This window comes from Zootoca vivipara, chromosome 3 (assembly GCF_965207765.1).
Source record: "Zootoca vivipara chromosome 3, rZooViv2.hap1.1, whole genome shotgun sequence".
Taxonomy (NCBI): Eukaryota; Metazoa; Chordata; class Lepidosauria; order Squamata; family Lacertidae; genus Zootoca; species Zootoca vivipara.
This window is the reverse complement of record NC_142586.1, coordinates 82,646,309-82,671,203: the sequence shown is the minus strand read 5'-3', so window position 1 is coordinate 82,671,203 and position 24,895 is coordinate 82,646,309. Positions and strand designations below refer to the sequence as shown.

The 24,895-nt window shown below is 42.8% G+C and overlaps 1 protein-coding gene across 2 annotated transcripts in view; it reads left to right on the top strand.

The window, feature by feature from the left end:
- MDGA1 (MAM domain containing glycosylphosphatidylinositol anchor 1) overlaps window positions 1–24,895 on the top strand; it is a 260,864-nt gene that overhangs the window by 160,344 nt on the left and 75,625 nt on the right. For both annotated transcript variants that reach the window (XM_035108147.3, XM_035108146.3), the window contains exons 9-10: window positions 4,416–4,685; window positions 9,637–9,782. In XM_035108147.3, coding sequence (XP_034964038.3) covers window positions 4,416–4,685; window positions 9,637–9,782 — 416 coding nt within the window. The remainder of the gene's footprint in view (window positions 1–4,415; window positions 4,686–9,636; window positions 9,783–24,895) is intronic.

Here is a 24,895-nt window from a genome sequence, read left to right as displayed (position 1 = left end):
TTGCCCCTCATTGCCACATGCTCCATATTTTCCTGAACCTAGAACTGGTGTGTTTTTTCGTGTTGCAAAGTTCTGGGTCCTAGTCAGGGTGATGTGTAAATCAAGGCACTCTGGTTCCTGGGCAAGACTGAGCAGGCCAAATTAGTTCTGTTCATCTTTTTATTTATTCCCGAAGAGCAGGGGGATTATTACGGTTTGTGTTATTGCAAAGTTGTTTTGCTGCCCTTTGTTTTTGGAGTAGCAGAATATTAACAAGTCTGAGGAAGAAGCACGGCTTACGGGCTGCAGGCTGATGCTCTGGCCTCTTCACCCCTTTCATATTACTCACCACATAATACCACTCACCATGGTTCAATTTTTGAACGAGGGAAGACGAGCGAGAAGAGTCACTGACACTTGAATAGTTCAAGGCTTGGGGGGGGGGGTTCCCATATCTGAGCTTCACAATACCCAGGCTGCGATATTTGCATATTGTGCACATTATTTGTGGGAAATGCAAAACAAGCAGGCAAAAGCATTGTGTAATTTCTGATGGGCCCTTTATCTTGGAACCTGCCAAGAGCAATTGGGAAGTTTTTGTAGCTGAGTGTTTCTTGCCGAGTCTGCCAGGATTCGCACACTAGCTGAGACAGCGACAGGGGCTGCTCTTCGTTTTCAGAGGCCAAATGGGTGTTGTGCTAAAGCAGGGGGTTGGGAAACTGTGGCCCTCCAGATATTGCTGGAGTCCATCTCTCACCATCGTTGACCATTGAACATGCTGGGGCATCGACCATGCTGCCACAAAGCCTTCGTCCCCACCGCAAATGTTGCACCCCTGACAACTGTGTTGTTGTGACAGTGTGGGTGCTGGCGAGGGTGCAGTGACAGGGTAGCCATAATGGGGGTAGGAAAGGACCAATAGCAGCAAAACATCCCAGCCTGCCCCTGCTCACTTTTGTGTTGTGACAAGCTTGACCTTCTAATCCTTCCACGTCAATCTTCTGTTAAAGGCAGAAGAGTGGACAGGCCATGTTTTTCTGGTCAGTTGACAACTTTATGAAATGGTGCAATAGGCATTAAAACAGGGGGGGAAAACGTCTCTGTATACAGGTTGCTAGTTGTGAATTTTGTTGTTGTTGTTTAGTCGTTTAGTCGTGTCCAACTCTTCGTGACCCCATGGACCAGAGCACGCCAGGCACTCCTGTCTTGCACTGCCTCCCGCAGTTTGGTCAAACTCATGTTCGTAGCTTCGAGAACACTGTCCAACCATCTTGTCCTCTGTCATCCCCTTCTCCTAGTGCCCTCAATCTTTCCCAACATCAGGGTCTTTTCCAAGGATTCTTCTCTTCTCATGAGGTGGCCAAAGTATTGGAGCCTCAGCTTCACGATCTGTCCTTCCAGGGAGCACTCAGGGCTGATTTCCTTAAGAATGTATAGGTTTGATCTTCTTGCAGTCCATGGGACTCTCAAGAGTCTCCTCCAGCACCATAATTCAAAAGCATCAATTCTTCGACGATCAGCCTTCTTTATGGTCCAGCTCTCACTTCCATACATCGCTACTGGGAAAACCATAGCTTTAACTATACAGACCTTTGTCGGCAAGGTGATGTCTCTGCTTTTTAAGATGCTGTCTAGGTTTGTCATTGCTTTTCTCCCAAGAAGCAGGCGTCTTTAATTTCGTGACTGCTGTCACCATCTGCAGTGATCAAGGAGCCCAAGAAAGTAAAATCTCTCACTGCCTCCATTTCTTCCCCTTCTATCTGCCAGGAGGTGATGGGACCAGTTCTGAATACCAGTTCTGAATACCAACCCCTATATGCAGTTGAGGTTTTTTTTTTTAAGGTCTACTTTTGAAGGATTGCCCTATTCTGAACCTCTTGAAGTGAGCACTGACTGGGGGGGAGGGGAGGGGTGGTGCTGGTCAATTTGTTTAGCCAACCTTTTGTTCTTGGGACTCAGTTAATGAAGCTGTTGAGTCATATGCTAAGATGAAGAGCCGGAAGGTCAACTCCCTCAAAAGTGCCTCCTTTTTAAAGAGTCCAAAGCAGGTTAGGCGGATAGAATTGATTTTCACCTTTCCGTTTCTTTTGATTAATATATTTGCAAGGAAAGAGCCTCCAGCAAAGGCACCTGTTGTTTGCTGAATACCCAGAAAGCTTTGCACCCGCTTCCTCTCTCCTTGGGAATCCATGGCACAGGAATACAGGCAACGCATTTATCACACTTAAGATGTTTTCTTACATTTAAGGGGAGTGTGAGTGTCTTCCTCTGCTCTTGGTTTAGCAACAAGTGCAGGTACAATTGCACAAGTGTATTTTTAGCACGCCTTGTCATTTCTTTTTAAAAGGTCTTCACAGAAACAGGTGTTCCAACCCCCAGGTTTATTTCTTTATTCAGAGCATTTCTTGACCACCAAATCAACAAAATCCACAGGACGGTTCACACAGAGTTCAATTAAAACCTTAAATATCAGTCACTTCAAGATCCTGCCTGAAAACAAACAAAAACAGTATAATGGCATTTAAAGCTCAACGGAAAGAAATTAAAAATGGGTTATTTTACTAAAAATAGTTTTTTTGGGGTTGGGTGGTAATTTATATCTGTTTGTAAACTGTTTTTAAATAGTTTAGGTTTCTAAAGAATTGTTAATACTGTTAGTTGTTTGTTTTATTTTATATATGTACTGTTTTCTGATGTTGTGAACTGCCCTGGGCCACCTATGCTAAGAAGGCCAGCACACAAATGATTTTCTAAATGAATAACAAAATAATAGTGTGGTACCCCTTGGTACCTTCCGATTCTTGTAAATGGCATAGTCTAATTAGATTGGTATCTGAGGATAATGAAACTCTGATTTAGAACATATCTCCAGCTAGAACAAATGCCCTCCAACCCCTGTAATTCTGTGGTTCGTGCCAAATTACTAGTTTTCAGATTTCGTTCAGTTATGATATCTAGAAACAATATGCAAACAATGTACAGACACACACACACACATGTACGATTGACTCGCATGAGACTAGGTATACATGCAACACTGGGAAATAAATAGATTCAAACTAGGTAATGGCGGGGGAAAGCTGGCAAGTCCTCGTGGCTCACAAGGAGACCCTGGAGCCTGAAAAGGACGTATGTGAGGGTGGAGGAAGCCCCAAGAGACCTGAGGCACAGTGGGGCTTTGTTTATGCTGCTTAGCTCCACTACCTAACGGCAGATGTGCAGAGTAGTGAACCAGCAACATCTGCTGCTTTTCCATACAGTACATCCGCCTGCTGGTTTCAGAGCTTCAGAGTTGTGTGGGAACAGAGGGAGAGGGGGCTGGGAAGCATAGCTGCCAAGTTCTCCCTTTTTTTAAGGGAAATTCCCTTATGCTGAATAGGCTTCCTCGCGAGAAAAGGGAAAACTTGGCAGCTATGCTGGGAAGCAGGGGGAAAGCAGGTACGTATTTAGAGGGTGCGCCCTCCCACCAGATGTCAAAGAGAAAAACAACTACCAGACTTTTAGAGGACATCTGAAGGCAGCCCTGTTTAGGGAAGCTTTTAATTTTTAATAAATTATTGTATTTTAATATTTCTGTTGGAAGCCGCTCAGAGTGGCTGGGGAAACCCAGCCAGATGGGCGGGGTATAAATAAATTATTATTACTACTACTACTACTACTACTACTACCGGTACTACTGCGCAATTTTAGCTTATGCACGCAGGGGCCTGGAACGTAACCCTCACATAAGTCGGAGGGTGCCTGTATCGCCACATTACTGCAGACTGCAGAAAATGAGCCCTGTTCATTCAGGACCTCCTCCTGGAATTTTACCCATCATTACACTTCAAATTGAGCGAATGGACTTCTGCGGGGTCTGGACCTTCAGTGTCCAACATGATTCCTCTGTATGTTTGTATCTCTCGTCATAATATCTTACCTCTATATGTTTCTATTTTATCAGCTAGAATTGGAGTCCCTCTCATAGCAGTCTTATTAAGGGGCTAAACATACAATTTTTAAAAAAGAAAAAGTCATGGATCAAGATAACTTTTAGGCATACTATTACTCTATATTTCTATTTGTAGTCTGAAGATCAGAGCAGACAATAAATGACATTTCCTCAAGTGTGTTGCATATGAGAGCTGTATTTGACACAAAAGGAAGCTACAGGAGTAAGGAAATGTTAGGGTAGGAAGGAAGGTCATTTCACTTTTTTATTATTCTGCCCTTTTGAGTTTCTCTTAAAGCTTATTCTACACTCATTACATTGTGAGCCCTTTGTGAGTAACTGTGGATCCATCTTTGATAAAATAACTGTTGACTACTCCAAATCCACAGAATAGGGTGGGCTGTTCAAAGTAAGTAATTAATGCTTTTGTCATTATCGCTGAGGCTTGCATTTGGTACTGCTATTCTAGTTGAAAGTTGTTGTTGTTTTGTCTTTTGTCCTCTAGTCCCTCCAGTGGTGGAGCCCATTTTCCAGGATATCCGGCAAGCTATAGGGCGCAGGGTCACCCTTCGCTGCACCATGCTCAAGGGGAGCCCCATGAAAGTGGCTACAGCTGTCTGGCGATTCAATGGGAGTCTTCTGACAGTGCCTCTGACGGAGCAGCAGGACTTCTCCGAGTACAAGGTGGACAGTGTGAGCCGGGAGACGAGCGGCAACTATGAATGTAGCATCTCCAATGACATCGGGGTGGCAACCTGCCTCTTCCAGGTGTCTGGTAAGTCCTGCAAAGAGCCTCTTTCCTTTTTAGTAGATTTCAATGTGGTTAGAATTGGCTAATAGTTTGCAAAAGGAGGTGAGAGACGTCACTGTGCCTAAGAGGCCTGTTATTGTAGTTGGAGCTACTCGGCCTGTGCTGTACCACGCTCCATGAATGCCGTTCTCTTCGTGGTGCACAACCCAGGCCCAATTCCTATGCTTGCTTTTGCTGTGTGAGTTGCCATCACAAAGGGAACTGCACAGGAAGCCATTATCCTCTGTGTAGCTCTAGTGACATCAGCCACAACAATGCAATGCCTGGAAAATGGGATTGTGACTGGAACAGTTTCAACCCTATAAGGAGCCACTTCTCACGGATGGCTTCCTCCATTCCACGGCACCCATACAATTCCATTTGTATTAGGAACCTCCATCTAAGATGAATCCTTGAATCCAGCTCATATCAGATGATCGTGTCACCCACTGTTCTCCATACTGGCACATTCAGTTTTGTGTTTTGTGCTGCAGGCACAGGTCTCCTAGGCTTCATCAATCAGATGGACTAACAGAAAACAAACCATTTGTCAGGTCACGCCACAATACAGCATGGAAATAAACATGCCCAATCCTATTGAAAATGATAAGCTTACCTCTGTATTGAGTTGTGCTTCTTGAGTCTACCATAGCATGTAAGCAGTTAGAAACTCAGAATATACATGAACACAACATTCTTGTTTTCTTGTATTTTTCCCCACTGTAAGAGTTGATTCGGGAAATCACAGGCCATGAATCGAGAATCCCTGTTTGGTCCTATCTATCTATCTATCTATCTATCTATCTATCTATCTATCTATGCATGCAATGTTTGTATCCTGCTTTTCCTCCATGGAGCTGAAGGCAGCACACATAGTTCTTTCCACCCACATTCATTTTATCCTTACAACAGCCCTTTGAGGTAGTTTAGGCTGAGAGCTAGAGACTGGGCCAAGGTGAGCCTTTTGCTTTGGGGGGATTTCTACCCTGGTCTTCCCAAGTCCAGGTCTGACACTTTAATGACTACACCACACTAACTCTTGGACTTGTTCTGACTGGAAGAAAAACCAGCCACTTCTGTTGTTTTTTCTCGGCTTTGTGTTGATAAACCTTCAGATTTGCCTGCCATTTGCCAAATTGAGCATCTCAGCCAATCTCTCCACTTGATGGCTGTCTGTCACGTTGTCACTATGTTAGATGCATGCAACAAGGAAAGCCCTTTTTGGTCCTGAATCTTTGGACAGACCCACATCACACATTTAAATCACTTCCCAAGCACATTGAAAGCATATAATGCCCCACAAATAATATTGGAAAGTGTAGCTTTCTCCTCATATAACATTTCCCAGCATCCTTAACAAACTACAGTTCCTGGGATTCTTTGAGGGAGTGAGTCTTGTTTTAAATGTATGGTGTGGATCTGTCCTGAGTGTTTGTGTATGACTTGCACGCTCAAGAAACCAGCTTGTTACAAAACACCTACATGTCTACCCTTTTATAAGAACAATGTGTGTGCATTTAATACTCAGACCATATATGCCACTCCTTTCCATCATCCATGGAAAGCAATGGCTGTTTTCACACAGAGCCAGTGTGGTGTAGTGGTTAAGAGCGGTAGACTCGTAATCTGGGGAACTGGGTTCGCGTCTCCTCTCCGCCACATGCAGCTGCTGGGTGACCTTGGGCTAGTCACACTTCTTTGAAGTCTCTCAGCCCCACTCACCTCACAGAGTGTTTGTTTTTTTTGGGGGGGGGAAGGAGATTGTTAGCTGCTTTGAGACTCCTTCGGGTAGTGATAAAGTGGGATATCAAATCCAAACTACTACTACTCTTCTTCTTCTTCTTCTTCTTCTTCTTCTTCTTCTTCTTCTTCTTCTTCTTCTTCTTCTTCTTCTTCTTCTTCTTCTTCTTCTTCAATGACCATTTTAACATATTGCCCCACATATACACTAGAGCTGGTACATGGAGATGGAAGAAGCATAGATAAGCAATCAGTCAATTCTTTCTGTGCCCACAAATAGCTGCAAACACACTCCATTGGTGACAGGTAGAAAATTGCAAAGGACCCAGTGGTGTACTTGATTATTAAATCACTGGATCTTCCATTTGGGGAATCAATTAATTTTTTTAAAAAATATTATGCAAATTAATTATTATCATCCATTCTAATTTCATTTCTAAATCTGTTATGAGACTTGACTTCACAGTCAATACAAGTTGAATAAGCAACAATTAGTCTCCAAGGTGGCTCTGAATTTCTGGCATACACAAAAAAATGTGTCAATAAAAATAATAAGGAAAAAGGGGCTCAGAAGTAAACATCAATATTACCATTGTAAGTTAATAAAAATAAGCATTGAATCATTTCCATTTAATTATAGCAGAGAAGAATAGCTGAACCCTCCTGATTGGAGTGGGATGTAATAGAATGGAAAATGATGGCACTTTGGAAATGAGGAATAGCAGTGGGGAATATGGGCACCTTGGACACTTTCCAGTTATACAGCTACTGTGGCTTTGGGTTAGGCAAATCCTAGGAAATGACAACAGTATGTAATCAAGGACATCTATTGATGAAAATATTTCAGTATAGTGACATACCATGGACTTATGGGTCTAAAGATGTCTTCATTATGTACTTTAAATTTCTTCTAATCTGAAAGTAGCTGTGTATTTATTTAATGCTACATCTTTTGGCTTATCTGGTTTGAGCCGGTTAATTAAATGTAGCCTATATTACTGATGGCAGTTGTTTGGAACAGGGGTTATATAATTCAATAGACTTTTGTTGCTTGGATTAAATTTGTAGAATTGTAAACAACTTTTAACAATGTCAGGTGCAACCACTACCTTAACAAGAATCACAAAACCAAAATAATTATGGGGATGTTCTTTCAGATTCTCCTTAAAACCAGCAATAAAATATATTCCAGTATCTGATGGTAGCTCATTCCATTGCTCAACATTAATTGCAAATGGTGTGGTGTAGTGGTTAAGAGCGGTGGACTTGTAATCTGGTGAACCGGGTTCGCATCCCTGCTCCTCCACATGCAGCTGCTGGGTGACCTTGGGCTAGTCACACTTCTCTGAAGTCTCTCAGCCTCACTCGCCTCACAGAGTGTTTGTTGTGGGGGAGGAAGGGAAAGGAGAGTGTTAGCCGCTTTGAGACTCCTTAGGGTAGTGATAAAGTGAGATATCAAATCCAAACAACTCCTCCTCCTCCTCCTCCTCCTCCTCCTCCTCCTCCTCCTCCTCCTCCTCCTCTTCTTCTTCTCCTCCTCTGATAGTCAATGCCCCTTCTGTATACCTTCACTATATACTGACTCCGCATGCTCCTGTCTTGCACTTTATGAACAATTCGTCCTACTCCTTTGTACATTTGAAATTGAGTTCCATCCTCCTGACTACTCCAACTTCTTCTACCACATTCACTTCGACGGGAAGCTTCCATTCCAAAAATGTTGTTATCATTTGTTGCACTTTCCTCTCTAGATAGATAGATACACACACACACACATGATTAAAGGCAGCATCATTTATGCTTCTATCATAACTAATGCCGTGAGAAGTGGGTTCTGTGCTAAGCATCATGTATACTGGTCCTGAATGGGGTCACTGCCCCTGAAGGACCAGGTGCACAGCCTGGGAGTCATTTTGGACTCACAGCTGTCCATGGAGCCACAGGTTAATTCTGTGTCCAGGGCAGCTGTCTATCAGCTCCATCTGCTACGCAGGCTGAGATCCAGAGTGGTGCATGCTCTAGTTATCTCCCGCTTGGACTACTGAAATGCGCTCTACGTGGGGCTACCTTTGAAGTCAATTAATCCAGAATGCGGCAGCTAGACTGGTGACTGGGAGCGGCCGCTGAGACCACATAACACCAGTCTTGAAAGATCTACATTGGCTCCCAGTACGTTTCCGAGCACAATTCAAAGTGTTGGTGCTGACCTTTAAAGCCCTAAATGGCCTCGGTCCAGTATACCTGAAGGAGCGTCTCCACCCCCATCGTTTAGCCCGGACACTGAGATCCAGCACCAAGGGCCTTCTGGCGCTTCCCTCGTTGCGAGAAGCCAAGTTGCAGGGAACAAGGCAGAGGGCCTTTTCAGTAGTGGCGCCCACCCTGTGGAACGCCCTCCCATTGGAGGTCAAGGAGATAAACAACTACCTGACATTTAGAAAACACCTAAAGGCAGCCCTGTTTAGGGAAGTTTTTAATCTGTGATATTTTAATGTATTTTGCTATTTGTTGGAAGCTGCCCAGAGTGGTGGGGGAAACCCAGCCAGATGGGCGAGGTATAAATAAATAAATAAATAAATAAATAAATAAATAAATAAATAATACAAAGACATGCCCAAAGTGCATGCTTTGGGTGATTTCCAGCAACATCATTTCAGCTTCCACCACAAGGAGCAGTGCTAAGATATGTAAGGATTGTGTGGCTCCTCTTCACTGGCTGCTTCCTCTTCCCTTTCTGCTATTTATTTTGTCATGCAAAGCTAGATTCTTCTGTGTTGGGTACCTTTGAGATAAATTGTTATGTTGCAAAGGACAGCTTTAACCTAAAATGAGCAGTATGCCACATGGGAGGCAAAGGTAATGGCAAAGTCACTACCATTTTAGTCTTGTCTCAGTCACTGTTTTAAGCAGCAGAGAGATCAAAGCTGGTTCAACCGTAGTTCTGCACACGTTCTTGAGAGATTCAATGTCCTTTGGTGCTGCCTTGTTCAAGTCCATGTCAACCACCCAGAAGTTCAGACAGTAGAAATTAAGGCTAATAAGAGCCTGCTCAGTGTGGTCACATGTGACTATGGAATGTCAGAACATTTGATGAGTTGGGGACATGGATTCTTGTGATCCTCACTACATAGTTTTATAACAAGTTTCCTCCCCATTTTCTCTCTCTCCCTTTTCTCCCCTACCCCTTTCCACTTCTCAGCTAAAGCTTACAATCCTGAGTTTTATTATGATACCCCTAATCCTACCAGAAAGCAATCCAAGAACTACTCCTATGTTTTGCAGTGGACACAGAAGGAGCCTGATGCTGTTGACCCCATCCTTAGTTACCGGCTAGATGTCCGTCAGGTAAGACCAAGACCGTGGTCCGCCGTCTTAAGTGCCAAAATCCATTTCTGTCCTTTTTAGTCTGAGAGTACACCAGTGCACCACCTCACTTAGAGAGTGGGAAGTGCTGTTTGCAAAAACAAACTGGAACTGAGCACATGGCTCTTCTTTTCCCATTTTACAGAGCGGAGGAGACAGGCGTGTGTTTTGGCCCTCAATTTAAAGACAGATGCTGTCAATGATTGAGAGCTTTTTTAAAAAAAAGCCTGCTTGGAATTCTCAGGCACAGCGCTCTGAATAGGGCTCTGATAGCAAGAAAATTTTGTAGTCGTTAGTCAGCACTGTAGATTTCATAGGCTAACAATTCAGATGAGTGGAATTTCAGACTCTTCACTTTGAACGCATAAAGGATTGTAAATTGGAGGGCACTCCAGGCTGGAATTGCAGGGGGAAGTCGTTGGCTGTTCATATTGCACAAAGGCTTTCATCAAGTTGTCATAATAATACTGGAATGTTATTAAACTCTGCTGGAGCAAGGTGTGGAACAAAAAGGCTATTGAGCATAAAAGGGAATAATAAAGGATACTACCAGGAGAGGGAAAATGGTACCAAACGTTGTAGCTATAAAAAAAAGTGTTTTGTGCCGGGAGGGTTGCATTCTGAGCCTGGATTTGTGAATCAGGGAATCATCTCAGTTTTCAGGCAAGCTAAAGTTCTTGGATATAAAACAGTTGCGACCCATAAAAGCCAATGAAATGACTTTGGGTAAAATATAAGAAACTGGGCTTAATTGGATTATTTCATAATTGTTTTTTAAAAAAAGACATCCAGACACTTGTTTATTTTATTTTATTATTTATTTTATTTTGGCATTTGATGCATCAGTCCAAAATGTGACACACTGTTTCAGTTTAGAACTACAAATTTAAGCAAAGAAGAGACATGGTATGCGGAAAGCCTTTTTAAAATTTTCATGTATCATCATATTTCCTTTTTATCATGGCTGGAACCTAAAAATTTGGAAGTGGCCTGGGCCTCTCTGGACCAGAGCCTGCTGCCTACATACCTTACTGCTCCCTGTGGACACTGGAATTGCAATTCTTGCCTCAATGAGACAGCGATCTTAAAATTCAGAAGAGTTAACTATGTTTGGGGACTGTGCCTTTGGCTTTGTCAGTGAAGATAATTCTCTGCTTAGAAGTGAACTTAGAAGTTTTGGTGTTGGACAAGTTAACTTGCCCTCAAAGGGAATGGTGTTTGACCTATGTTCATAAAGACCACATGTAAGTTCAGGTATGACCAGTTCCAAGATGAGGGTAGAAACGGATCTCACCAAGTGAGAACAGGGAGATATAACGTAGCTCCACCCCTTAGTCTTCACAGAAGCAGTGTTGCTGTCTGAACTGGCAGAGCTTTCACACATACAGCTGTACATGCAAATTTGCACTGGTTGTGCAAAGGATAAAGACAGGGCTACTTTTGACGACTAATGTTAGAAATGTTTTTCACCTCTCAGTAATACGTTGCCTCAGGAGCTGCTGTGACATGCTTCCAAAACCAGTCCCAGCTTATTTAGGACAGATTTTGTGGTTTAGCCTTTAATATGCTAAAATGTAGGGGTTTGCCTATGAACTGGCTCCCTGGCAAAGAAGAAATACAGCTAAACTCTGAATATTGGAACCAGTCATTGCTTTCTAATTGTATTTGGCCTTGGGTCTGACGAAACCAAAGTAGGATATGTTTTGGTCTTTATCTTTAAATTAGGAACCTAGTTCATATTAATTCAAATTTAACTTCTAAATTCTTATCTGGTAATTGCTAGCATAAGTTATAGCAACTTTCATTAAGATATTTTCTAGCTATTGGATTCATATATTTCACATTATACTTGTCTGCCTTTGACCATTTGAACTTAATCAATCTCGCTGTATACTACACTTCTATTTATAAGAAATCAATGGACCTTTAAGGCTTATTCTGATATTGCTATTGGCATCCTTAGAGTTTTAGTAAAAAATAAATTGATCGGTTTGGTATTATTGACTGACGTGTTGTGATACTTGTGGCTAGGGATGGATAGATCTGTCAACTTCAGTTTCTCATTTTTCCAGTCCAGTTCTCCACATTTCTGCATTAGTATGCCAGTCCTTGTGAGAACTTAACAGCATTTTAGAGTGCGTGTTTCTAATATATTCATTTTTGCAAGCAATTTCCCCTAAAACAATGGGTTTATGTATGTTATTTTCATTAACATATGCATTTTTATGCTCACTTCCCTCTACTATACACATTTTTGTACACCTTATTGGACTGGAGAACTTCATCCCAAAATTCAGAGTATTTTGAAGGATAGCTCCACTTCCATTCATGCATTGTTTTCGGAAGAGTGAATTAGTTACCCTGCCACTTTCTCCCAGGAAAACGCTCTCTTTTGGAGGTCAGTCGGGTTTTCTCTAGATTGGTGTTTGGTCCGATTAAGTAGTAAAGAGTGGGTTTTACCAGGGAAAGCAGCGGGACAAATGGTAGACCATTTGGACGTGTGCCTAGGAAGCATAGGACAAATGGAACACCTCTTGAACCCACGCTTTCTAGGCATGAAAGAAGCGGAAGTGTGGACAAGCCCTTAGTTTTGCATTAAAATGCAAACAAGACAAAATTCTTCGGAATTCCTTCTTGAGACTGCCTTTTTTGGTATGTACTTTGGACCTAGAAATCAGAAAACTGTTAGTAACACATTCCTAGCTGCCATATTTCCTAATGTATGTACATGTGACAGCAGCTGCCTTGGGTGGTGGAGCCCCATCCCCTCCACTGGTGGTGGAGATGAAGCAGCAGTGGCTTCCAGTGAAATGTCATGGAAATCTCGTGAGATCTCGTGTGAGATCTCCTAGGACCTTGCCGTACGACCTAGGTAAAGCGGGTCTTCAGTGGAGGGGGGCAGGGGGCTTCATTGGCGGCAGCAGGATGGCACTTTCCTGTTTTCTCTCAGGTGGTGAAACAAGATAGGCCGCCACTAACATGTAAGCACAGCAAATACAATACAGTGGTACCTTGACTTCTGAAGGCGATCTGTTCCGCGGCGCTCTTCGGAAGTCAAAACCTTCAGAAGTCGAAGCGTCCATTTTGCGCATGTGCAAAGCGTGATTTTGTGCTTTGCGCATGCGCAGAACGTGTGGACTTTGGAAGTCGAAACCTTCGGAAGTCGAGGCACTCGTAAGTCGAGGTACCACTGTAATCAAATATGCTGGAGCCCACAACTACAGGGACAGCATCCTATGGAAGTGTGACATCTGGAACTGGGTTACTGATCACCGAAGGTAGCAGGTGCATTGGGCAACTTTGTGTTCTTGGAGCTATGCTGTGAGGTGTTAGGTTGTGTTGTGTTGCAGGTGGATTGATACTGAAATTGAAAATTCAGTATTGGATTTCCAATGGACACCATTGGAATCCTACTTATAGTCTTAGCATCATGGAGCCTTGCAAATAATCTAGTGCAACATAATAATAATAATAATAATAATAATAATAATAATAATAATAATTTATACCCAGCCACTCTGGGCGGCTTCCAACAGAAGAATAAAATAATCGATTAAAGATTAAAAGCCTCCCTAAACAGGGCTGCCTTCAGATGTCTTCTAAAAATCTGGTAGCTGTTTTTCTCTTTGACATCTGATGGGAGGACGTTCCACAGAGCGGGCGCCACTACTGAGAAGGCCCTCTGCCTGGTTCCCTGCAACTTGGCTTCTCGCAACGAGGGAACCGCCAGAAGGCCCTCGGCACTGGACCTCAGTGTGTGGGCAGAATGATGGGGGTGGAGATGCTCCTTCAGGTATACTGGACCGAGGCCATTTAGGGCTTTAAAGGTCAGCTCCAACACTTTGAATTGTGCTCGGAAACGGACTGGGAGCCAATGTAGATCTTTCAAGACCGGTGTTATGTGGTCTTGGCGGCCACTCCCAGTCACCAGTCTACCTGCCGCATTCTGCTCAGTGCACAAAATCCAGAAGCAGAACATCTCCACGGATGGCTGCTCAGCCTCTGTTTGAAGACAGTCCAGTAAGAGAAACCCACCTCCCTTCTAGTTAATTGCTCTCATTGCTGAATTGCTATGTCAACCACTTAATCCTAATGTTCAACTGAAATCTTCCCTCCTGCAATGTAAGCCCTGCCCTCTGTGACAGCAGAAAACAAGTCTTTGCACTCTTCTATGTGACAGCCCTTCAGATAGTTAAAGAACAATATCAAAATGAGACTTCCTGAAATCCAAGGTGCACTTTTGACTTCCGTTGCCTTTGTCTTTTTGAAAGATCTTCACTGCCAACATTACATAGTCACTTTCCCACAAAGGTTTGGCTACTTCCCTGTTGTTAAGATCAAGTCAAGGATAACCTATTCCTTCCTTCACCTTCTGAAAGAGAGAGTTGTCACCATGACATGTTAGGCATTTGTTGGAGATTGCATGTTTATCAGAGTTCATCTTCCAGGAAATCATCAGGGTAGCTTGAAGTCCCCCGTTATTTATTATATAAAATACAATCCCGTCTTTCTAGTGTCAGCACATTGCTCTTCACTCCTACTAACTCTTGTTTTTTCTGAAACATCTGTAATTTGTTGCAGAAAAGCATCATCCCCATATTTTGGCACTCGGTAGTATTCTGACCACAGTGTTGTTTTTATTTATTTATGTTTATTTTTAACCAGGTGGGCTCCACAGGGCTACCTTGTTTAACTTTCTCTTGTATGGATTTTTTTTAGCATATAACACCACTTCCCCTTCTGTTGCATCAACTTTCTTTGAGCAAGTAAATATATTCCAATTGTGACATTCTGGTCCATAGACAATGGCCAGTCAAGTGTCAGTTATACCTATCAAGTCACATTTATCTTCTGCTAGGAGTTCAAGCTCATCTTGTTTCACCATCACATCACCCCTGTGCTCTGTGCATTAGTGTGTAGACATCAAAAGCCTTGGGTATTCATCTCCAATGTTTTTTTCCTGGTATTTGAGAGGCACCCCCTGCCCTAGGCACCCTAAAAAGAGCCTTCCTCCTCCTCCTCCTCCCCCTCCTCCTCCTCCTCCTCCTCCTCCTCCTCTTCTTCTTCTTCTTCTTCTTCTCTTCTTTATTGGGGATCATGAAAACTTCACTAAAGCATGGGTTTTAAGGCTGGTGCTTTTAAAGGAGCCAGAGCACATTGTGACAGTTAATAGGTTAAGCTGATGCTTGGAAGTGAAATATTGTTTACTATATATCCAAGGCAGAACCATTTCAGAAGATCAGAGCATGTCTATTCACTGGTTCACACAGAATATCATCCTTTGCACCTTTCTTCCAATAGCTTGCTCTCCTGGGAAGGGTCTGCCCTCTATATTAGTTTCTCATACAGCGCAGAGCACATCATCAGTACTTAACAAATAATAACAATTTTAGCAGTACAGTACACAAGGGAGCCGCTTATAATGAAGGTGCTTTGTCAAAGAGCATCTTTTCTATACTGTATGTTGAAATTCGCTGTTGCAATTTCCAACTAACAATGTGTGAAGATAAAAGAAGATTGCATCCTTACTGGGGCAGCTTGGAATTGGGACTCCAGACAAATGAAGTTCAACATCTTGATGCAGTCCTCTTGCTGAGAAAGAGTCCATCCCACTTAGGGAGCTAAGAGGTAGTATTCAGGATAGATGTAGTGAATAACATAAATGTAATTCCATTTCCTCACCCATAGCCGGGCCAACTATCACTTTGTGTTCCTTCTGCACCTTATTCTACAGCAAAACCTCCAATGATTCCTATTTCTTTGGCGGAATCACAGTTTATTCTTGCTCTAATTTAGTCTTCTTTCTGCACGCTTGACAATACAAAGCTTTCTGGTACATTCCAAAGTTCTTCAGTAAATTACCATATTGTAAGAAAGGCGCTTTATAGAATCATTGAATTGTAGAGTTTGAAGGGAGAGTCCACAACCTTCTGGGGAAGTTCATTCCACTGTTGAACAATTCTTACTTTCAGAAAGTTCTTCCTGATGTTTAATCAGAATCTCCTTTCTTGTAACTTGAATCCATTGGTTTGAGTCCTAGCCTCTGGAGGACGGGAAAGCAAGCTTGCTCCATCTTCCATGTGGCAGCCCTTTAGATATTTCAAGATGTCTATCCTGTCTGCTCTTTTCCAGGCTAAAGATACCCAGCTCCCTCAACTGTTCCTCATAAAACTTGATTTCCAGACCCTTGATCATCTTGGTTGCCTTGTTCAGCACACATTCCAGCTTGTCCATATCCTTCTTAAGCTTGTTAATGTTGCTTGCTCTTTGTCCTACTATGCTATTTTTATTTTTTTAGATTTTTGTCATGCATGCTTGCAAGGCTACAATAATATTTTAGCTGCTCTGCATAAGCCAGACAACATTCCTCCAGCTGCTTCATCTTGTACAAGATCAATTTTATTTCTAGCACTCTGGCCACTTTATGCACTCTTCCTCACTAGTATTGCAGTGGTTTACCACTCTGTTCAATGGCGTTTTCTCCCTAGTAAGTCTGTTTAGGATTGTGGCCTTAATTGGAAAATCCCATTGCTCAGCATAAAAAAAAACACCTTTTTCTTGCAGTGAGCTGTCAAGAGATTTAAATGTTTTGTGGTGATGTCATTATGAAACTGTAAAGCTTTTTGATTTGCTTCATGGGCCTTAATGGATTACACCTTGGAAATCAAGCCCTGTAGTCTGTCATTCAGATGAAAATCTCTCTATTTCTGCCTGATATTAAAAGCCATTTCTTAGTTTGGGGGTAGTCAATATAGTGCCCTCCAGATGTTGTTGGGTGATAACTTTCATTGTCTCTGAACATCGGCCATGCTAGCTGGGCTGAGAGGAGTTGTAGCCAAAAAACAAGCTAGGGCCTACCATGTTGGCTACTCCTGTCTTAAACCGATTCCTAAAAGGGATGTTTCTGGGTAATTTTGCTGAATTCTTTGATAGCACAAGTGGGATGCAGGAAGGTAGTACATTTTCTAAATTAATGCAATTCTGTATTAGGTACTGGTGAATCCTTACTGTTCCTAATATAGCTCTTTTCATTCCATTTCATCTCTGGCCTCTCACCATGAGCTCAACAAGGCCAAAACAGAACTACTGACCTTTTCCTTCTGAACGAAACCCTTTCCATTTCTCAAAGTATAACCATCTTTCATGTTGCAGGTGCTTGTAACATAGTCCTTGAACTCTCTATGTTTCATTTCTCTTTTTCTTGTGGTAAGGTAACAAACTGCCTCTTCATGATCTCGGTTTTTATTTATCCCCTGAGTGCCTCTCTTCTGGAAGAACATAAGGATGCTTGAGAATCCAACTGGGAAAAGCACAAAAAAAAAAAGTTCGAAGAATGCTTACATGAGAAGATTTGTCTGGGTAAATTACAAGTGTGTGTTGGTATGTGGATGATTATGGCCAGTGACTAGAATAGCTTCAAACCTCTACTTCAGGTAGGCATAAGCTGCCATTGCCATAGCCATAGCAGAACATGCAACCATAAAACAATCATGGATCATTTATTCTCTTTATTGGGGATGGCCTTACACCAATCAAAATTAAAAACTATGGGTCACTACATTGATATTTTGTAGATAAAAGGAGAAACCTATTTTAAGGGGAAACAGTCGATAACTTACTCTGCTAATCTGGAATTGCTGTAAATTGAGGACCTATCTTGTGAATATTCCACCGTCAGCTGTGGCAACTCTGTGTGTGATAAGAGTTGCATAGTTACATGTTGTGACGTGCTTTTGCCCCCTTTAGGGTTTCTGGGTCCAGGCTCAGTGAAGTCACAGGCAGTGGGGCCAAGTCATGGGGAGTTGCAATAAACACAGTGCAACCATTTTGGGATTAAACAACCCACAACTTTATTGATTACAGGTGTCAGAAAGTTTTGCCACAGGCATTGGGTGTATATCCTGTATCGACTCAACCTGTCTGCTTGTTTTATTATTTGGCAGGGTTAACCAAGGTTAAGGCCCCCCCTGCCGATTCGCCACCAAACCACTCACATCTGCAACCTGGGCCTGACTGGCTTTTATAGCCAGATAGCAGACCAGAGGGGAGAAGTTTTCCCTCTGGTCTGCTTCCCAAACCATCCACCCTAACTCACCCATGCTTGGCTGCAACCATGGGTGATCTCCAGCAGCCAGTGGAGGAGGAAGTGACTTCCTCCTCCAGCTCACTGAGTCTGGAAGACCACCTGGTACTTCTGCAACCATCCTGGACCGCAACCACTGCTTCCCTCCAGCTGGCAGTAGGTGGTCCTTCCATGGAACAGTTTAGCAGGTCTTCAGTGGAGTCTAGACATTTCATGAAATAAGATTCTCCTAGACCATATACATAATGTTTCACTCTTTACTACAAATGACTGCTCCACAATGATTAAAGCTGTCAAACTGTCTGCATGCACTTTGAAATAAAGCAACCTCTTTACTAGCCTAAATGTGGGTACAAGGAGTGTGAGCAGAGCTGTCCTAGCTTAGGGCTGGGGAGGAGTGGAGCAGCGAATGCACAGCACATCCCAGCTCATGTTAGCTAGGGTAGGACAGAAGGTGGTGGCATCTTCTGCCTCCTTGCTGTCATATCTCTTGACCATGTCAATGGATCTATGGGGCTTTGGATTCACCAGATCCGAAACCGCCAGCACACCACCCACAAAATATCCCTGAAACACCCTGTTTGGGGTTTTCTGCATGTTACCACCAGGAATCGAGCTGCTGGCAGGAGCTCTCTGACCGCTAGGGCACAGCTGGGTGGCAGAGCCTCCAACCAAATGTGCTCCTCTCCACAGAGGCCAGCGAAGATTTGCCAATGTGTCATTCTGGCCCCTCCACTGCATTGAGGGTTAGGATTGCACTCTCTTTCATTAACCTGCGTTATGTGCCCTCATACCTAATGTCTGTTCCTTGTAGGCTTGGCAGTACTCTACTCCATCTTTAGATATACTAGTCACAGCTAAGGATTTAATCTGTTTAATATTTAGCTGGTCCAAATTCTTCAGGTAGCTCAGTTATTGGCTTGAATGTTGATTTTCCCACCCTGCTTCTTGGGTGAATGTACAGGCCAACTTTGACAGCTAGGGGCATTAAACAAATAACACTCCAGTTGAAGTAGTTGTTCGAGCTCCTTGAAAAGCCTCAAGCATTATGTCTAATCTAAATGATGGTGTGCCCTTTTTCACCACACACTGGGATCAGTATTGATTGAGGGGAAAGATCATACTCCACTGAAGAACTGCTAAACCCCTGCAGCATCCTGCTTTGAAATATCTCGCCCAAATTCTGGCCATGCTTGTTAGCCTGTGAGAGCTCATGACTTGCAGCCATTGGGTGGTTTGGGGTTTTCTTTGGCGCTTTGCAGGTCATGGGGTATTTGCATTTGTTCTCTCCAGCATAGAAAAAGCACTTGGCGGAATTCTTAAAGCACTCTGATTCTGAATACCCCAATAAAACCAAACCTTGCTTGAAAATACAATGCTTAAAATAAAAGGGGGAGGGAAAAACCCCGAACAAGCTTTTGAGACACTTCTTTCTCTCTGAGGGTGCTATGCCTTGCTGGAGATCTGTTTGAAAAGGAAATGGAAAGCTTTCTGCTGTTTTCAGGTAGAGGCAAAGTGAATAAAGAGTAAGCTAAGCTGGGTGTTGCAAGGGATGGGACAGGGCAGAATCACTGTACATTCAGTGAGACAGAACCCACCTGTGACCTGAGGCTGTGGCAGGAAAAGGTAGCAAAAGGTATTGGTGCAGAAGGGTCCTCTGCTCTGGTCCTCCAGGAAGCCTGAAGCCGCTACTTAGTTGTTGGGTTTTTCTGCACAGAACTGTGGTGAGGCTGGATATATGCATTCCTGATGTGCCTCCCAAGTTGGCAAGGATTCTGTTTATACCATTAAGATATCAGAGCCACACCAGGCTGGAGTATAAACTGAATATCTTCACTTTATTAAAACTAGAAATGTCTCCATTTGGGGGGGCCCCTCACTGAACCAGATTGCCATTTCAGATTAATTTCTACTAGACGACCTGGTGTGTCTTTAATGAGAGAGACACCAGAGTGATTTGGGGAGCAGGAGGGAGGCGAGCGATTCACTCTGCTTTTGCCTTTCATCCCCTCCATATTTGATAAACATTCCCTGCTGCCTACAAAACAGGTCTGGGGGTCTGATGCTGGCTGCTGTTTGCCTCATCAGACAAACAGTCTAGCATTAATGAGGCCTGAGACAGTGGGGGTCCAGGCTGGCCACATAGGGAGGTGTGAGACAACAGAGCTGTTGGGACTTGCGTGGGACAAGGGTGGCGTCAACAGAGATGTACCGGCGATAATTAGAGCAGTGACTGAGTGGCCAGTGAAAGACATTGAAATGTACTCTTTTATATTGGTCAAAATTTTCCCAGTGTTTATTTTTAGAGGCACATTAATGTGTATTTAATAGGTATATACTCCTTGTTTTCTAACTGTGTATATAGGGTGCTACTCTGTATTGAATGTGTTGCTTATGTTTACATGCACTCTGTACATAGCTGCCAAGTTATCCCCTTTTTAAGGGGATTTTCCCTTATGCTGAATAGGCTTCCTCGCAAGAAAAGGGAAAACTTGGCAGCTATGACTCTGTATGGGGCTGCCTTTCAAAGACGGCTTAGAAACTTCAACTTACACAGAATGCAACTTCCTCAAAGCTTGTGGGCTCACCTCTATAGTGCTAGTTTGTTTCTACACCCAATTTAAAGTGCTAGTACTTTAATCATTTGTGAATAGGTTATTTGAAGGGCTGCCTGTTTCTGTAGAAACCTGACTGGGCCTGTAAAGATCGGCCTTGGAGGCCCTGCTTACCACCTGCCAACAAGATCTATTAGGTCGGCAAGCACTAGAGACAGGGCCTTTTCTGTGATGGTCCCACATTTGCAAGGATGGATAGAACAGTTTGCTTCAAGTCCATGTCAATTTTGCATGTGTTCGTTCAACTGTTCCATCCTGCTTCTGATAATCAATCAGTTGATTGATTATCAGTCCATATTCCCGGGCTCCACACAACACTTCCACAGGATGTTACCCCCTCTGAGCCCGGTTTTGGCCAGGGAGGGCGGATTATAAATAAAAATTATTATTATTATTATTATTATTATTATTATTATTATTATTATTATTTTAAATCAACATGAAAATGTTTAAAGTATTTACCCATTTCCTCTCTGTATACATTTCTAGATATGTTTTATCCTAAAGTATGCATTTTAAAGACATTTTGTTGTAAATTTTGAGCCAAGAACTTAATTGCGAAATTCCACGACGTGCATAATTATGTTCTGATCTGCATTTTCCTTTAGCGGGTGCAGATCAGGTAAGTTTACATCCAGATTCAGGGAAATTTGATCTCTCCAGCATCCCTACGTATCTGTGAAACTGCCCCACAAGGCATATGTGTCTAGACCAGCTCCAATCTATATTAGATTTTAAACAGACCATAAAAACTTATGTGTTTCAATCTTCTTTTAACTAAGATATTGGGGTGGATATTGAATTGCTTAAACTGTTCCTGTTTTTGTTTTTAATCGGTTTTATCTGAATTGCTGTGCTGTGGATTGTTTGTAGGATGCTACTTTTAGTGCCGTAATCACTTTTGGATTGCTTTAATTGCATTTTATGTTTTTAATCGTTTGTGTGAGTCACCTTGGGAGGGCTTTGCTCATAAATATTAGAAATAAATAAATAACAAGCCCTGTGTTTTCGAATGCTACAGTACAGCTTGCCCATGTCGGCCCAGCTTTGTAAGCATGCCCTATCTGTTCCCAAAATCTTTCGGAAGTGAGACACTGCCTGAGTCCAACCGAAAATATGTACATGTCAGTGTGAAAAGGATGGTAAGGGAACATATTTTGAAGTTAACATTCATAAATATTTTGTGACATACAGCAACACCCTATGAAAGTGGCTTATGTGGACTGTGGGTTGTCTGCATTGAATAGTCACTAATATTCTGCATTGCTTCAAAAGTGACATATTCAGTTATGGAAAAGCCACTATCCATGTCAAAACACTGCAAGTTTTCTAACGCCCTTTTGCTCTCCTGCTCTTCTTAAGAGTCTTCTTTTCTTTTCCTTGTTTCCTTTGATATTCCTCAGCTTTATTCTCCCTCATTGACATTTAATCTGAATGTCAATGGCAGGGGTAGTCAACGTGGTGCCCTGCACATGTTGTTAGCCAGGCCAGGGATGATGGGAGCTGGAGTCCTGGGCTCCTGGTGGAGAAAGGGCAGAATATAAATTGAAGAATCGATAAACATTCCCAACAGCATCTGCCTCTGGTCTATGGGGAAATGCCCATTGTGAGTGGTAGGGCAGAAGGCAGAGAGCCCAAGAGCAGGCAGCGCCAGTGACAGTCGCAGGCAAAACCAACTCAATCTAGTCTTCTCTCCCTCTTCCTCTGACTGAGTCATACAAGGGCAATACTGAAGTGGAGGAGAAGGAAGTTGACAGCAAGTGCCACCCCATGGACTAGTTGCAAGTACGCAAGTGTGCCGGTGAAGGCTAGCTGAAGGCAACCTGATGTTGGGGTAGCTGTGCCCCCTTCACCCTAAAAGAGCAGCCATCGCTGTTCCAAAAAATGAGTCCACATAGCTGAAATGCACCAAACTAGTTGTGTTGTTTCCCCTCTTCCCCACTTCATTTGAAACAAGTGGACCTATATTTTGGAACATAGATGAACATAATAAGCTGTCTACATTGGCTAGTACTGGCTTTCCAGGGTTTCAGACAGGCGTCTTATTTGGCCAAACTGAAAGATGTCAGGGATTAAACCTGGGACCATTTACTTTCAAAGCATGTGCAGTGCCACTGAGTTGTGGCTCTTCCATAAATATATAAATATTGATATATAAAATGTACTTAGTAAGAAAAATCTGCATTACAGTGTTGAAGGATGTTCATGAGGATATTTCTTTTTTTAAGAAAAATGCAAATTGCTGCTGAAATGTGGAGAACTGAATTTAAAATTGGAAAAATGAGAACTCAAAATTACAGATTATTTCATCCATATCTACAAGTTCTTTCATCCATATCTACAAGAATCACAAAGTCAAGTGTGTGAGCTAGAGTTCATGCATAGATGGCGCAACGCTTAGAAGTAGAAGACACACTGTTTTCATTAATGAGAGGTTATTTTTATATGCTTTGATACACCAGGAATTACTAAAAAAAATTTTTTTACTATAAACCCACAGAAAGTGGGAAAGCTTCTCAGAGTGGGGCGTGTGAATCTGCCTGATGTACCGGTAGGAGTGTTTGGCTCTCCAGGCAGGAAAATGAATCAGTCCCCCATATTTTCTCCCAACACAGACATAGCTTCAGGCAAAAAACACTGTAGAAATTGCTGCCACTGAAGCCAAGGTGGTGGCTTTTTTTAGTTTTTTAGTTTTTTGCCTGAGGGCAATGAAAAACCTGAAATGCTCCGTGGGAAAGACTCAGGTGATTGAATTTGCTTTGCAAACAAATAGGTTAACATTTTGTCAGCTCAAGGGGATTGCATGCTGTCTGCATGCCTCCATGATCACCAAGGAAACAGCACCACATGGGACTGCTATGACAGACCTGTGTCCATAACAGAGTTATTTTGAGGTTCATTGCTTGTGCTCGTATTGAGCTAGACTTTACTGGCAGATAACTGGGATTTTCAGAGTTTTTAAGGCTGAAGGTCATTCCCAAGTTCCTCTAGTCTGGTTCTGTACAGAACGGGACAACCGTTGTGTGTACTTCGCAAGAACGGCCTGCCTGCCTATGAGGCTGGGTGATACAGCTGCCTCAGGCAGCAGGATCAACAGGGACGTTAGGGCGGTGGCAGTGGCAGTGTGGCCAAATCTACTGCACAGCGCCCCCCACCACCACCACACTCAAGCACACCAGCTCTATGGTGGCCGGCCCAGAGCATCACCACAATGCTTGTGCCATTATGAAGTAAATTATAGGAAGACAGTGCTGGAGGGCCCAGATGAGCTGAGACCAGAATGCAAGCAATGTGCTGCTGGAGAGGGATGTGGAGGCAGCTGGAGCCAAGTTAGAGGGTGGCTGTGAATGGGGAGCTACTGGCACTGAGAAGTGGCATTTTCCGTTTTGCCTCAGGCAGCAAAACCTTCCAGGCTGGCCCTGTTCACAAGCACAAGCCCTGATGATCATAGATCTAGATTGTAACATATGAAGTAGCCCTAATAAACTCCTATGGTACAAACACCAAATTCTATTACCTGAAGGAGCTACCTTGGTCAAAATGAATAGAATTGGATCCGTCCCCCATCCCCTGGCCACCCTGAGATGGCATGCAAATAAATCCTGTGCATCTCGTGATTATAGTGTTGTCAGATCAATATTTCAAAAGTAGGGGAACTTAGGTATCAGAATATATGAAAATAGGATTGGCCACGGTGGTTTATCGAAATGTGAAGTATGGAAATTGAAAGCATCTATTATGTTTTATAGGATTGTGACATACAGGAATAAAGACAAGCCTTTAATATAAGGGGACTCTCTTAAAATGAGGGCTATCTGGCAGTCGACATGAATGTTACCAGATTACCCAGGTTTGAAATATCTCCAAATATGTTACTGTTTCTTTGAGTGTAAATTTCTAGCTGAAGTACATAAAACAAGGAATATTTCAGCAGCAGTAAAAATGGGCAGGGCTCTAAAATGTTGCTTGTTGCCCACAAGTAACAATCTGCTTATTATCAGTTGTCAGTAGCACCTACACTTTGTGGTGTAAGTCAGTTGCAGAGCTTCAGCAAGAAAGTAAAATATATGGGCAATCTTGACTGTAGCCCACCCTATAATTTGGTATTCCAAGAAGCTGATTATACTGAAAGGGAACTCGCTCTAACTGCTGATCTGCTAAGCCCTTTTGACAGAAGTGGATGAAATTTGCCGTCATACTGGCCCCTTCAGAGTGCATAAACGCTTCCAAATTACAGGCAAATAGTCCCAGCAGCATTTTTTCAGGGTGTCTTTAATGTTTGGTTTTTAAAAGAGAAAAGGAAGAATAAGAAAATGTCTATAACCTTTTTGCGCGAGAGGGATTGAATGACATTTGAGAGCAAAGGTTGCCCATTCTGAGGAAGTGAGTCCTCAAGA